Source organism: Pleurodeles waltl, chromosome 4_2, assembly GCF_031143425.1.
Source record: "Pleurodeles waltl isolate 20211129_DDA chromosome 4_2, aPleWal1.hap1.20221129, whole genome shotgun sequence".
In the NCBI taxonomy this organism is placed as follows: domain Eukaryota; kingdom Metazoa; phylum Chordata; class Amphibia; order Caudata; family Salamandridae; genus Pleurodeles; species Pleurodeles waltl.
In genome coordinates, this window is record NC_090443.1 from 196,930,894 (window position 1) to 196,944,956 (window position 14,063).

Here is a 14,063-nt window from a genome sequence, read left to right on the forward strand (position 1 = left end):
AGGGGGTTGGCCACAAGGCCGGGCCTGCAGCCAAATCCCCACATGCGGTCAACCCCATGCTGCACAAAGCCTTCAGCTTTGCATGGTGGGGGGGGGTGGTTGGCCACAAGGCGTGGCCCTGCGAACCTGATTCCCCAGGGATTTATTTTTTTTAAAGGGGAGGAGTGCCATGTCCCCCCATCTCTCGCCGTATTAGGTCCTGGGGATCCCATCCTCCAGGGCCACTACTTAACATAAAGAGATGGTGTCTGGGCGGCCCCATCCCCGATTCCCCCAGGACCACTACTTAAAATAAAGGGAGGGGGAATGGGTGCCCCCGCTCCCCGAGCTTTATTAGGCCCTGGGAACCCCATCGCCCTAGGGCCATTTTTATTAATTTAAGGGGAAGGGGACCATGTGGCCCTCCTCCCCAAGCCTAACTAGGCCCTGGGGATCGCATTTCCACAGCCACTACTCAAAGTAAGGGGGAGGGGGCAACATGCACCCACCAAACCTTTTTTTTGCTCTGGGGACCCCATCCACAAGGGCTGATTTTTTTTTAATTAAAGGTGAAGCCTTTTTAGGCCCTGGAGATCCCATCTCTCAGGGCCACTACTTAATATAAAGGGGAGGCAGCCACGCAGCTCCCTCCCTGGCCCTTATTAGGCCCTAGGGACCCCATCCACCAGAGCAGTTTTTTATTAAAGGGTAGGAGGGCCACATTGTCATCGTCCTGGAGTCTCATTAGGCCCCAGGGGCCCATCCCCCAAGGCTTTATTTATTTGAAGGGGGACCGGGACCATGCGAAAATTCCCCAACCCATGTTAGGCCCTGGGGACCCTAGGGCCATTTTCTTAACTAAAGGGGTGGGGGACAGTGTCCTTCCCCCCCCCCCCCCAAGCCTCATTAGGTCAACCAATCAGATCTCAGCTTGACATCAGGATCTGCGGAGGCTCTGCATCCCTAGATAAACAAAGTTTTTGAGCTTAGCAAGTTTAGACCAAAACACAAAAAGCACTATTTTGGGACCAAGATCTAGCTGTCTGCCAAATGTGGTGTAAATCCGTTCAGCGGTTTAGGCTGTAGCTGTGTTTAAAGTTCCTATGGAAAAATGAATGGGGAATGGGCAAATGTGCTTTTGGACCCCTCTTTTAATCTCCGCCCCCGCTTGATGGGTCACCCCAAAACTAGTAACAAAGTAGCACTTCTTTGCAAAGCTTCATAGAGATTGGTCAAATAGCAGCACAGTTATTTTCAACACAAAAAAAAAAAATCCAGTGGAAACATGATCCTAACTAAAACTACTAAGTGTGACTGCCCCTGGGTAATATGAGAAGCTGTAATGGGTATGGTCTTTGCGTGTATGAAAGTGATTCTTTATTAGGGCTCCCAGTTTTATGGTATTTTTTTTTTTTTTTTTTACATTTCTGCCTGTATGTATCAATATTTATTTTTGGCCATCTTATTTGTATTTATCCAAGTTTTATTTTGTGTTATGAAAAAAAAGGAGTTGTAAAAGAGAATATTTCCACATTTATTTAACTGTCAAGCATGTACTCCTACTTTAATGCCTGTCGCTTTTTAGCTACTTAAGTAGCCATATATAACAAAACACTACACCCACAGATAAAAATGAGTATTATATACAAATATATGCAAGCATATGCCTGTATTTAAGGAAATCTCATCCTGATTTTAGCTCCTCATGCTTGCATCTGCTCAGCTGTGGGCCTGGAATTCATGAAGGACACTATGGAGAGTTACTCAAAAAGATCACACTTTTCTGTATTTTTCACCTTTTAAAAATAAATACAGGCAGAAAACACATTGTTTTCAGTCTGTATTTATCTGCAAAAATCAGTGAAAATGGGAGCCTTATTCTTGATTGGTTGCGATGTTGTATGGAGAGTTGTGCAGATTGGTCAGTTACAGCATGTGCAAATGAGTCTATGGGAAATACATGTATAGAGACTCGATGGGTAACTTAACTGCGCAGATGGATGTATGAACAGATGAGTGATCTGATGGCGAAGTAATGCACAACTGAGAGGTTATAACAATAGCTTAGTTGTTATAGGAGCACCTCAAGACATCTAGTGCTTCATTATGACCCTGGCGGTCAGCAGTCCCCCAGGGTCACGGTCAGACCACCGCCAAAGCAGTGGTCTGACCCTGACATTAAGACTGTGGCGAATGTGCCACAGTTGGACCGCTGGCACCGGCACTTTTCGGCCGCCAGACGGCCTGGCAGTGCCGGCGGTCCCAATCCACCAGGGCAGCGCTGCAAGCAGAGCTTCCCTGGGGATTACGACCCTCTCTCTGTGGGCGTTTACATGGCAGTTTCACCACCATAAAAATGCTGGCAGAGACGGGTGCCGGGGGATGGGGGGGGGGGAAAGAGCCTGCACTGCCCAGGCACTTGTCATGGGCAGTGCAGGGGCCCCCCTGGCCAGCACCGTCGCGCAAATCACCGTCTGCTTTGCAGACGGTGATTTTTGTGATGGGTGCTGATGCACCCGACACACAACAGCATTGCCGCCGGCCGTATTACGAGCCGGCATCAGTGTTGTTGTGCGTTTGCCGCTGGGCCAGCGGGCGGAAACTCTGTTTCCGCCCAGTGGGAAACTCATAATAGGGCCAGCAGGAAGGAGACCGCACTGGCGGTCTCCTGACTTGCGGGAGTTTGGCGGGCGGCCTTTTCCTCCCCCCCAAACTCCTAATGAGGGCCCTAGGAAAATGAAGCATTGATAATGCCATTGTAGGCCTGAATGATATTAAAGCAGACACTTACATGACAGATATTTCTTAAAAACAAATGCAGCTGTAATCACGTAACATCTGATTATCAGTGAACGCGTTTGATTTGTAGACCTTAAAGACACTCTTGCATTTCGGTCTATTAGCTTAATGTCTAGGCAGATGTTTTATCCATTTGCATAACCCTAGTGAAATGTCCTTTAGAAAAGTGTCAAGGCTGTTTTGTATAAGTGTGCTGTGAAGTACAGCCTTGTAATCAATTGTAAAATAAGTTATTTGCATCAATAATGGAGTAACTTGAAAGACAGTCACAGGAATTTAATATATAATTTATTTAAGAGAGCATCTGCTCACTAGCGTTCCTCAAAGAAACGTTTGTGAGCAGGATTCCAGTGAAACTGTCGGTAGCGCACCGAGGCTGAGAATCGGAGTTTTCTTCATTGTCTCCCGTTCTCAATTATCCTTAACTTTTAAATAAAGTGTATTTATTTTCCTTCACAGCAAGTGACAATTTTCAATATAATAAACAAAAGAAAGAAACTAGTGTCCCAGAGTAAATGTGTTTTCCTTAATTTTCTAGCGCATTGATGAATGTTATTCTGCATCAGGGGATTGTGTGTTATCTATACAGCAGTGAGTGGGCGAATGGAGTTGTTTTGTTATTATTTGGGGATAATTGAAAAGTCATCAGATGCTTGTTGCTTAACGGATTATATATAGCGCCTTTTTTAATGAGCAATGTAAAACACTTCAGATGGACCAAGAGTCGTATTAATCCGTTTAGGATTTGATTGCTGGTCATCTGGACTTGTCCAATAGTTTGAGTCAATTTTCAATAACAATTTAGGAATTAATGAAAATCACATTAGGCTTCACAATGAAGACTGATAAGAATTTGGAATTAAATGAAGGTTCTTTTAAATATTAAAATTATTACAGAAAATAAAAATGAATTGTTAGAATTAGTAAATAGCATGATACACAGAATAAAGCGCAGAAGTGGAACTAAATACAGTTCAGCTTTAAGAAATAAATCAAAGTTATGTCAGACTTCAGACCAACGTGAATGACATCCTAAAAGTTAAGGGAAAGTGAGCCCAACATCCTCCGGAATCCGCTTCTTTTATAGTGCAAAATCCAATGCAAACCCTAGATGAATAAAATCATGTTAGAAGCACACGAACTGAAGCAATCATGTTTAAGAAAGAACAATACAGTCTCTAAAATCACATTTTGCACTGTCCCACAATTTCATAAAATGCATGCAACTCCCATCCCTGATGCTTCTCAGGCATCTCAGTTAGTATAAAGATCGCTATTCCTTTACAAGGACAAGTTCTCACGAGAATCACACCGGTCCAGTAGGTAAAACCTTGAAACCATCACTCTCAGTAAGGCAGTGAGCTATAGTGTTGTAAGGGAAGAAACTTCAGTCTATACCTGGGAAAGTGACATTACATCTCAGAACATTGCTTACAATGCTACTGGTCCAGTAATCATCTGTGTGCAGAATGAGAGAGAAAAGAAATTAAGACTATGTGCTGAAAGATGGTTGCAAGCAGAGTCGCTCTTTTAAATTTGAGGCCTGCATTGACAAACATTGGAATAAGCACAATTCGCTCGACATAAAATCCTCATCTCAGCTACAAGTTAATTATATTTTGGCATGTTAAGGTTATTATGCATAAAATGACAGAACTGTACATCACTGGTGACACAGCACCTTAGAGGGTATGTCTTTAACTTGGTCGTATGTATTTTATTCATAGAGGACAACAGCAACAGGTAGCTAACATGGAGTGGCGTCATGCAATGTAGTAGGGAAAGGGAGGCTACAGAAAGCCAGGCAGGAGAGAGGAGGCAAGAGGGAGATATTCAAGAGAGACCACAGGGAGTAAGAGAGAGAAAAGGAGCGGGTTGGGGTGCAAGAGAGGGGCTGATGAGGAAGAGTAAAGGAAAGAGCAGAGGATGTTAAAGAGAAGCAGATGATGGGGGAAGATCATAAACACAAGTTGCCATGAAAGAGGAAACTAAACTTGTATGAAAAAAAACTGAAGTGGGGCACAGAGAAGCATGTTTATCTCTGTGAGAAATTGGGTTGTTAATTGACTAGCGTGTGATCCCTGGTCAAGCAGCAGCCACACTCCCTTGCAGAGTCAAAAGTCAATAAATTAACCTGTGCTTATCCCTAGGTAGGTTGGCACAAAAAGCAGTCAGGCTTAACTAAGAGACAATGTATGAAATATTTAAGCAGTGCACAAGCAGCAACACAGTAACAGCACAATAAGCATACCATACCAATAGAGTAAATGGTAATAAATTGTTTGACAAAAAATACATTGAAATCCAATTAGAAGAACTGGAGTCATGAATTTTTAAAGTTTAAGGCTCAAAATAGCAAATTCTCAGTTTTAGAAAATGGCCAACCACAACCAAGAGTCCAGGAGTGAATGGGTACCACTGGGGGGTTCAGGACACACTCAAGCTGGGTCCAGATGGGGGTTCCGGATGGTGGGCGCCTATGTCCCTGAGGCTATGAACTATAGGCCAGCAAGCAAAATTAGCCCTTGGAGTCACTTCTGCAGTCCTTGGTGCAGGTGAAGATGTAGGGCTCCACAGCAGGGAAGGTCTCTGGGGGTTCAAAGCACCTCCAGGCTGCAAAGCAGTCTTTCTAGGTCACAGCAGCAGGCAGTCCTCTGAGAGTCCTTCCGCAGGTCCAGTAGTGAACTGAAGAGTGGGTCTGAGAGTCCTGTTTTTTACACCCTGGGGCCCTGCTCCTAGAAGTTGGGAGAACTTTCCAGAAGAATTATTTGAAGTTCCAGGAGTTTCCTGCCTCCTGTGTCCAGGCTCCTAGCTGGCAGCACTGACAGTACAGGGTTGTTAAGTCTATTGTGTGGTGGCAGAGCACAGCCTATTCTGGTGCAAGTGGGGCTGTGCTTAGCTCTGCCCCCATAAAGCCAGTTAATGGCCCCTTCAGGCTCTGCTAATCCCACTATTGTGTGACTGTCTGGGAGGAATTCACAAAGTTACACCCAGGCATGTGACTTAAGGCAGGCTGCAGGCGCAGAGGGCTAAGGGCAGAAAAATGCCAGTTTCCTAAAAGGGCCATTTTCAAACTTGTATTGATAAATTGGATTTTACCATTAAAGAGGGTTTGTCATTATGAGTTCATAGGTACCAAACATGGTATAGCTACTGTCGTAGTTTGGACTCTTGCTCTGGGCAAGACTGCTGGTTAAAGGATGACAGTACTTTTGTTTGTAGGCGGCTATGCCTATCCTACAACAGATTGCAAATGTTGTCCCAACTTTACCGGCTCACTAGCAGCACCTCACCAGAAACACAATAGTAAAAGGTGATTTGTGGCAGCCTTTACGCATGGACTCGAGAATAAGACATCTCAGGGAATGTCGTGGTTAAACGGAAACTACCCCTTTCTCACAGATATATCATGTCTCATACAAACACAGGCAATGACAAAGATGCAGTAAAGTTTAAATAGTTTTTTTTTTTAACATAACTGCAATTTGCGGTAATTTGCATGGCTGCAATGATTAGGATAATGAATAATGCAAGAAACAAAAGTGTGAAGACGAGAGTCATTATTACGAAGATCCCCACCATCTTGCAATGCATAAGAAAGACATACGAGATGTAATATGCCCTAATACCCTAATGTGAGAGGCCTAACCTCCTACCTAAAGGAGAGCTGGGTTTGCTAAACCTAATCTGCCAATGCCATGTCCATGAGAGGAGCCCCCAACCCTCGTTACCTTGGAATGAGGTCTCTATCTCAGACTCCGTACGGACACGAAGACTGGGTCAGCGTCAAGACGACGTGCACCATCGATATCAGCGATGGTGGCGATGCCCTCTGGTCGGAATCCCTCTGATTATCTGTCTAAAGTGCGATCTACCAGGACCCCTGACGTAGGTGTGTTCCCAAACAATAGATAACAGACATGCTTGGGATGGCAATTAATATAAACAATCCCTCGAAAGTGTAGAGAGGGAAAATCCCTACCTACTGTTTGTTTGTCTTTGTTGCTTGATCTTTACCCCTTAGCGTGGTGACACTGATAATGTAAATCATAACAAGTGGCCTAACTATAAACAAAGCAGCCATCTTAGAAGAATTAAATAATTAAATGGGCTAAGGCAGAGCAAGCTAAGTAGGTGAAAAGTCACTAGGTGATGGGGGCACGAGTCTGCAAGCCAGAGGCTAAGCTAACTCCTGTTATCCCATTAAAACGAACTAGGATTCACTACACTACCTCCTGTGGTTTAGGAATTACAGCTTATTAAATATAATAAGGAATCCCCAATGTTATCCTTTGAGAGGAGTATGATTCACAGCAGTGAAAAACAAATTTGGGAGTTTTTTAATACTAGGACATATAAGACTTAAACGTACATGTCCGACCTTTTGAATAACTAGGTGTAGGAAAGTACCATCTTGCCTGGCATGTTACCCCCATATTTCACTGTATATATGTTGTTTTAGTCTATGTGTCACTGGGACCCTGCCAGGCAGGGCCCCAGTGCTCATAAGTATGTGCCTTGTATGTGTTCCCTGTGTGATGACTAACTGTCTCACTGAGGCTCTGCTAACCAGAACCTCAGTGGTTATGCTCTCTCTGCTTTCCAAATTGTCACTAACAGGCTAGTGACCAATTTCACCAATTCACATTGGCATACTGGTACACCCATATAATTCCCTAGTATATAGTACTGAGGTACCCGGGGTATTGGGGTTCCAGGAGATCCCTATTGGCTGCAGCATTTCTTTTGCCACCCATAGGGGGATCTGACAAATCTTACACAGGCCTGCCAGTGCAGCCTGAGTGAAATAACGTCCACGTTATTTCACAGCCATTTACCACTGCACTTAAGTAACTTATAAGTCACCTATATGTCTAACCTTCACCTGGTGAAGGTTGGGTGCAAAGTTACTTAGTGTGAGGGCACCCTGGCACTAGCCAAGGTGCCCCCACATCGTTCAGGGCAAATTCCCCAGACTTTGTGAGTGCAGGGACACCATTACATGCGTGCACTGTACAAAGGTCACTACCTATGTAGAGCGTCACAATGGTAACTCCGAACATGGCCATGTAACATGTCTAAGATCATAGAATTGTCACCCCAATGCCATTCTGGCACTGGGGGGACAATTCCATGATCCCCGGGTCTCTAGCACAGACCCGGGTACTGCCAAACTGCCTTTCCGGGGTTTTCACTGCAGCTGCTGCTGCTGCCAACCCCTCATACAGGTTTCTGCCCTCCGGGGGTCCTGGCAGGCCTGGCCCAGGAAGGCAGAACAAAGGACTTCCTCTGAGAGAGGGTGTTACACCCTCTCCCTTTGGAAATAGGTGTCAGGGCTGGGGAGGAGTAGCCTCCCCCAGCCTCTGGAAATGCTTTGATGGGCACAGATGGTGCCCATCTCTGCATAAGCCAGTCTACACCGGTTCAGGGATCCCCCAGCCCTGCTCTGGTGCGAAACTGGACACAGGAAAGGGGAGTGACCACTCCCCTGACCTGCACCTACCAGGGGAGGTGCCCAGAACTCCTCCAGTGTGTCCCAGACCTCCGCCATCTTGGATTGCTCTGAGTGGCCAGGGCCAGCAGGTGACGTCAGAGACTCCTTCTGATAGGCTCTTACCTCTCTTAGTAGCCAATCCTCCTTCCTAGGTAGCCAAACCTCCTTTTCTGGCTATTTAGGGTCTCTGCTTTGGGGAATTCTTCAGATACCGAATGCAAGAGCTCACCAGAGTTCCTCTGCATCTCCCTCTTCACCTTCTGCCAAAGGATCGACCGCTGACTGCTCAGGACGCCTGCAAAACCGCAACAAAGTAGCAAAGACGACTACTGCAACCTTGTATCGCTTCATCCTGCCGGCTTTCTCGACTGTTTCCTGGTGGTGCATGCTCTGGGGGTAGCCTGCCTCCTTCTTGCACCAGGAGCCCTAAAGAAACTCCTGTGGGTCGACAAAATCTTCCCCCTGCAACCGCAGGCAACAAAAGACTGCACCACCGGTCCTCTGGGTCCCCTCTCAGCACGACGAGCGTGGTCCCTGGAAGTCCAAGTTTGGTGGAGGTAAGTCCTTGCCTCCCCACGCTAGACTGCATTGCTGGGTACCGCGTGATTTGCAGCTGCTCCGGCTCCTGTGCACTCTTTCAGGATTTCCTTCGTGCACAGCCAAGCCTGTGTCCCGACACTCTAACCTGCAGTGCATAACCTTCTGAGTTGTCCTCCGGCGTCGTGGGACTCCCTTTTCTGACTTTGGGTAGACCCCAGTGCACTCCTCTTCCAAGTGCCTGATCCGGTACTTCTGCGGGTGCTGCCTGCTTCTGTGAGGGCTCCCTGACTTGCTGGGCACCCCCTCTGTCTCCTCATCCAAGTGGCGCCATTCTGGTCCCTCCTGGGCCACAGCAGCATCCAAAAACCCTAACCGCGACCCTTGCAGCTAGCAAGGCTTGTTTGTGGTCTTTCTGCGTGGGAACACCTCTGCAAGCTTCTTCACGACGTGGGACATCCATCCTCCAAAGGGGAAGTTCCTAGTCCTCTTCGTTCTTGCAAAACACCAGCTTCTTCCATCCGGTGGCAGCTTCCTTGCACCTTCAGCTGGCATTTCCTGGGCTCCTGCTCACTCTCGACACTGTTGTGACTCTTGGACTTGGTCCCCTTGTCTTTCAGGAACTCAGGTCTGGAAATCCACTGTTGTTGCATTTCTGGTGTTGGTTTTCCTTGCAGAATCCCCCTATCACGACTTCTGTGCTCTCTGGGGGATGTAGGTGCACTTTACACCTACCTTACAGGGTCTTGGGGTGGGCTATTTTTCTAACCCTCACTGTTTTCTTACAGACCCAGCGACCCTCTACAAGCTCACATAGTTTTGGGGTCCATTCGTGGTTCGCATTCCACTTTGAGTATATGGTTTGTGTTGCCCTTATACCTATGTGCTCCTATTGCAATCTATTGTAACTTTACAGTGCTTGCATTACTTCCTTTTGCTATTACTGCATAATTTTGGTATTGTGTACATATATCTTGTGTATATTTGTCATCCTCATACTGAGGGTACTCACTGAGATACTTTTGGCATATTGTCATAAAAATAAAGTACCTTTATTTTTAGTATATCTGTGTATTGTGTTTTCTTATGATATTGTACATATGACACCAGTGGTATAGTAGGAGCTTTACATGTCTCCTAGTTCAGCCTAAGCTGCTTTGCCATAGCTACTTTCTATCAGCCTTAGCTGCGAGAAACACCTCTTCTACACTAATAAGGGATAACTGGACCTGGCACAAGGTGTAAGCACCTGTGGTACCCACTACAAGCCAGGCCAGCCTCCTACACTAGGGCCTGCCTTACGGGTGACATATGTCATAAAAAGGGAGTTTAAGGTTTGGCAAGGGGTTTTAAATGCCCTGTCAACAAGACAGTGGGACACCGCCTTCACTATGAAATGGCAGGCCCGAGACAGGTTTTAAAGTACTCCTTAGGTGGGTGGCACAATAAGTGCTGTAGACCAATCAGGAGCATTTAATTTACAGGTCCTAGGTATATCTTATACCACTCCACCGAGGACTTACATGTAAATGAATATGCCAGTCAGGTATATGCCAATCAAATCATGTTTTAGGGAGAGAGCACAAGCACTTTAGCACTGGTTAGCAGTGGTAAAGTGCACAGAGTTCTAAGGCCAACAAGCAAAATTCCAGCCATAAGTAGGAGGAGGAAGGAAACCTTTTTGGGGTAAGCCTGTAGAAAGGGCCATTTCCAGCAGTCACCCTGCAATCTCTGTGCCGCTCGGCCTTCACTGCTTTCATCTCTACCAGCCGACTCCATGCCAAGTGGTGAGTCCTTGCCTTATCTTCGATATATAAAACAAAAGGTATAATTTGTTTTTTTCTTTTGGACGACACCACTTAATACAACATTGTACCTGAAGAAATTGTGACAAGTGAAAACACAGTTATCAAAATAACATCTGCTCATGGCGACCTGAATTCTACAACAGTGAGGACCAAATTATGTGGCAGGTGATGGTGGATTATGTAATTAGTGTGGCAAATCCATAATTAAGCAGAAAACAAAGCTGCCCAGAATGCCATAATTCCAGTCAGAGTTATGATTGACTTGTAGGGCAGTGGTTCTTAACCTGTTGACTTCTGTGGAAGCCCACTTAATCACCACTGAATTCCAGAGACCTCTAATGAATCATTATTGGAGTCTGAGAACCCCCACTGAGCCAATACTGGAAGCCAGGAATCCCAACTTAAGCAACTGAGATGATTGGAACCTCAAAACAATACACAAAAATATAAAAACAATCGTTCATCAAACAAATACTGCAATATTTTGTTCAATTCACACACAAATATGAAAATCATGTTTTTCATTTTAAGGGGAAAGTTGGGGCTTTCCTAAATTCAACAGGGGCCACCCCTCGTCTACACCGTGTTCTGTTTGATGAATTTGCACTGCTCCCTCAAATCAATCTGAGGACACCAACTTTAGCCTTCAATTTTGAATTCCTTACCATGGATTGAACTTTCTTTTTAACAGTTTCAATATTATATTTTACTTCTTCATTTATATAAACTTTAAAATTGTGTTAAAGTTATTTAATTTTCTAAGCAGTCATAGACACCCTGAGTATGTGTCGTGGACACCCAGGGGTCCCCACACCACAGGTTAAGAACCGCTGCCTTTGGGCACTCATTCTGTACCCGATGGGCTGGTCTGATAGGTCAGTGTGTGGGCTGGTGTTTTGGCTGTTAGTGGTCCTGTTTAGGGTCTGCTGGGCTAGTTTTATTGTTGATATTCCAGATACTATGGGGTCTTCCATAACTTGCAAAACACTTACATAGCGCTTCTTCAGAACTGTCCCAATCTGCAAACATGGCCATTGTTTTAGCTTTCTAATTACTAAAGGTGGGCATTTTTATTTTGGTGCCTGGGCCAGTTGACTCTCCCAATCCACCCCCAAGCCCAGTGTCCCTGCACATATTCATGTAAAAATTAATTTAGATTCACAGGCACTATTTTGAAATAATAAATAAAACGCTTGGCTTCCCAGTTTCCTAGGTTTGCTAGCGCTATAAATAAACAGTTGTACTAGCATTTATTTTAGAGGTACTGGATGCATCCACCTTGGGAGGATGACAGGTTGTGTTGATCTGGTGCTATTGCCTGTAGCTCACAATAATGTTAGCATGAAGTACGGGAGTTGCTGAGTCACAAAGGCATATATGGGAGGAAATGAAGGTTGTATTGTATTTTATTTCACAGGTTCTGTTTTAGAAAACGTTTACCTTTGAAAGTCTTTACAGATGTTATACAAGAAAAGAAAAACTGAAAATCGACAGATGATTCACCAAAATTCTCTTTTGGGCTATAGCTGTATTTCGGTAAATTTCACCAGTGCGAGTTATTTTGCACCAACATTTGCACTGACGGTGCTCTACAAATACATATGCCATCTAGCACATAGTGCTAACTCATTCAATAATAATATTTGACACCATCTCACCTCTTGAAAAAGCTGGATTTTATTTTCCAGGAACTCCTGGGAGTGCTCCGTCTGCTGCTGCCTCGTCCCATAATGGCAACCCAGCTCAGCATCGTTGTGACGGCGGAGGTCATTAGCTTCAGCCCTATAACACATCAAGCATGTCAATAACAGTATCACTGAGATTAAGTGTAATGATAGAAAGAGGTCCAAGTATCATAATAACCATGTAATGTAACAGCCTTATAGAGGCTAGTTATATGATAAATAATCTGAATAAAACAATCATTGGAAAAGCCAATAGGTTTCACTCTTGGGGTTGTAAATGTCAATGTCTTTAACCCATGTGTTAGGGAGTGCAGTGTATATATGTGGTATGGAGGCAAATTATATGGGTTGGGTTGGAATTGTTGGTGGTGAAATTGTGTGGGGTTGAATAGTGTGGTGTGGAGTGGATTTCTGTAGTGGAATTATGTGGCACAGTGTGCGGTGGAATGATGTGAATAGTAAGTATGTGGTATTGAGAGCACTGGAATTATGTGCAGTATGATTGTGTGTCATGGAGTGTAATTATGTGTATAGGCGTGTTGTGGAGTGGTATGTAGTAGAGTTAAATTATGTGGTGTGCTGTTGAATTTGGTGGCATGATGTTTACATTCTGTGGTGTGGTAGGATGTATGTGATGTGTTGTGTAATTGTATTGTTGAGCTGAATTATGTGGTTTGTTGTTGACTGGAAAGGTGTGATATTGGATTCCCAAAACCTGGAACTCCGTCCTCACCAACCTTCGCAAAACCAAAGACCTCCTGCTCTTCAGAAAGAACCTCAAGACATGGTTGTTCGAACAGTGACCCTCCTTGCCCCCCCTTGACTCCCCCGCGCCTTGAGACCCTCACGGGTGAGTAGCGCGCTCTATAATTTTTTTTTATTTATTGATTGATTGATTGATTGATTGTGTGGCGTGGAACCATGTGGCATTGAGTGACATTATGCTGGCTGGAAATATGAGGCAGGGTATGCAGTGTATTTATGTGGATTTTTGCTATGTGGCATAGAGTGGTTTTATGTGGGGTGTATTTAAGTGGTATTGAGTAGAATGTAATTATGTAGAGTTTAATTATGTTGCGTTGAGTGGTATTATGTTGAGTGTATTTATGATGGGTGGTGTTGAATTGTGGGGTGGTGAATTGTGTGGCGTTGTTTGTCACACTAAACATCTAGATAGGCCACCAGGTACCCAGGAGAGTGGAGCAATTCTCTTTATTCTGCATGGTCTTCAGACAATTCAGATAAGATTCACATTCATGAAGATTACTGAATTTGCCCAAGACTACACAATGCAGTCAAGTGATTTTTAAGAAATGTAATGTCTACATGGCTGATGAAGTGTGTGCCCTTGTGTGCACCTACATTGTCATGCAGTGGCTGCCATTTTGGCATATTATTTGAAAACGTGTATTTACGTTTCCAATATGGCTGATTGGTGCTGAAGAATGAACAAGAAAATAAAAAAAGGTTTGCACAATGACATTTAAAAGACACACTGAAGTTAAGCAGTGAAAGTACCTTGAGACACGAAGTGCTTAAAATACCATCATGATGGAGCTTAATTTGTTTTAACAAATGGCAATTAAGTGGGTAGAGGGTGCGGAGAACATCCATAGACTGAAGATAACACATTAAAGCTATTTTAATACATGATTACCTGAAGTGGATTGGGGAGGGGTTGGCAAATCTTATAGAAGAAATCAGCTCACAGCAATGGGCTAGTCTAGTGGCAGGTAGAGAATTGTAAATCTCATTACACAT

General features: G+C 44.5%; 1 protein-coding gene across 1 annotated transcript in view; it reads right to left on the bottom strand.

Annotated features, from left to right (window-relative positions):
• The window catches only part of LOC138292460 (myomegalin-like), a 469,734-nt gene that overhangs the window by 157,475 nt on the left and 298,196 nt on the right, over positions 1 to 14,063 (bottom strand). The window contains exon 3 of the mRNA XM_069231078.1: positions 12,276 to 12,399. Coding sequence (XP_069087179.1) covers positions 12,276 to 12,399 — 124 coding nt within the window. The remainder of the gene's footprint in view (positions 1 to 12,275; positions 12,400 to 14,063) is intronic.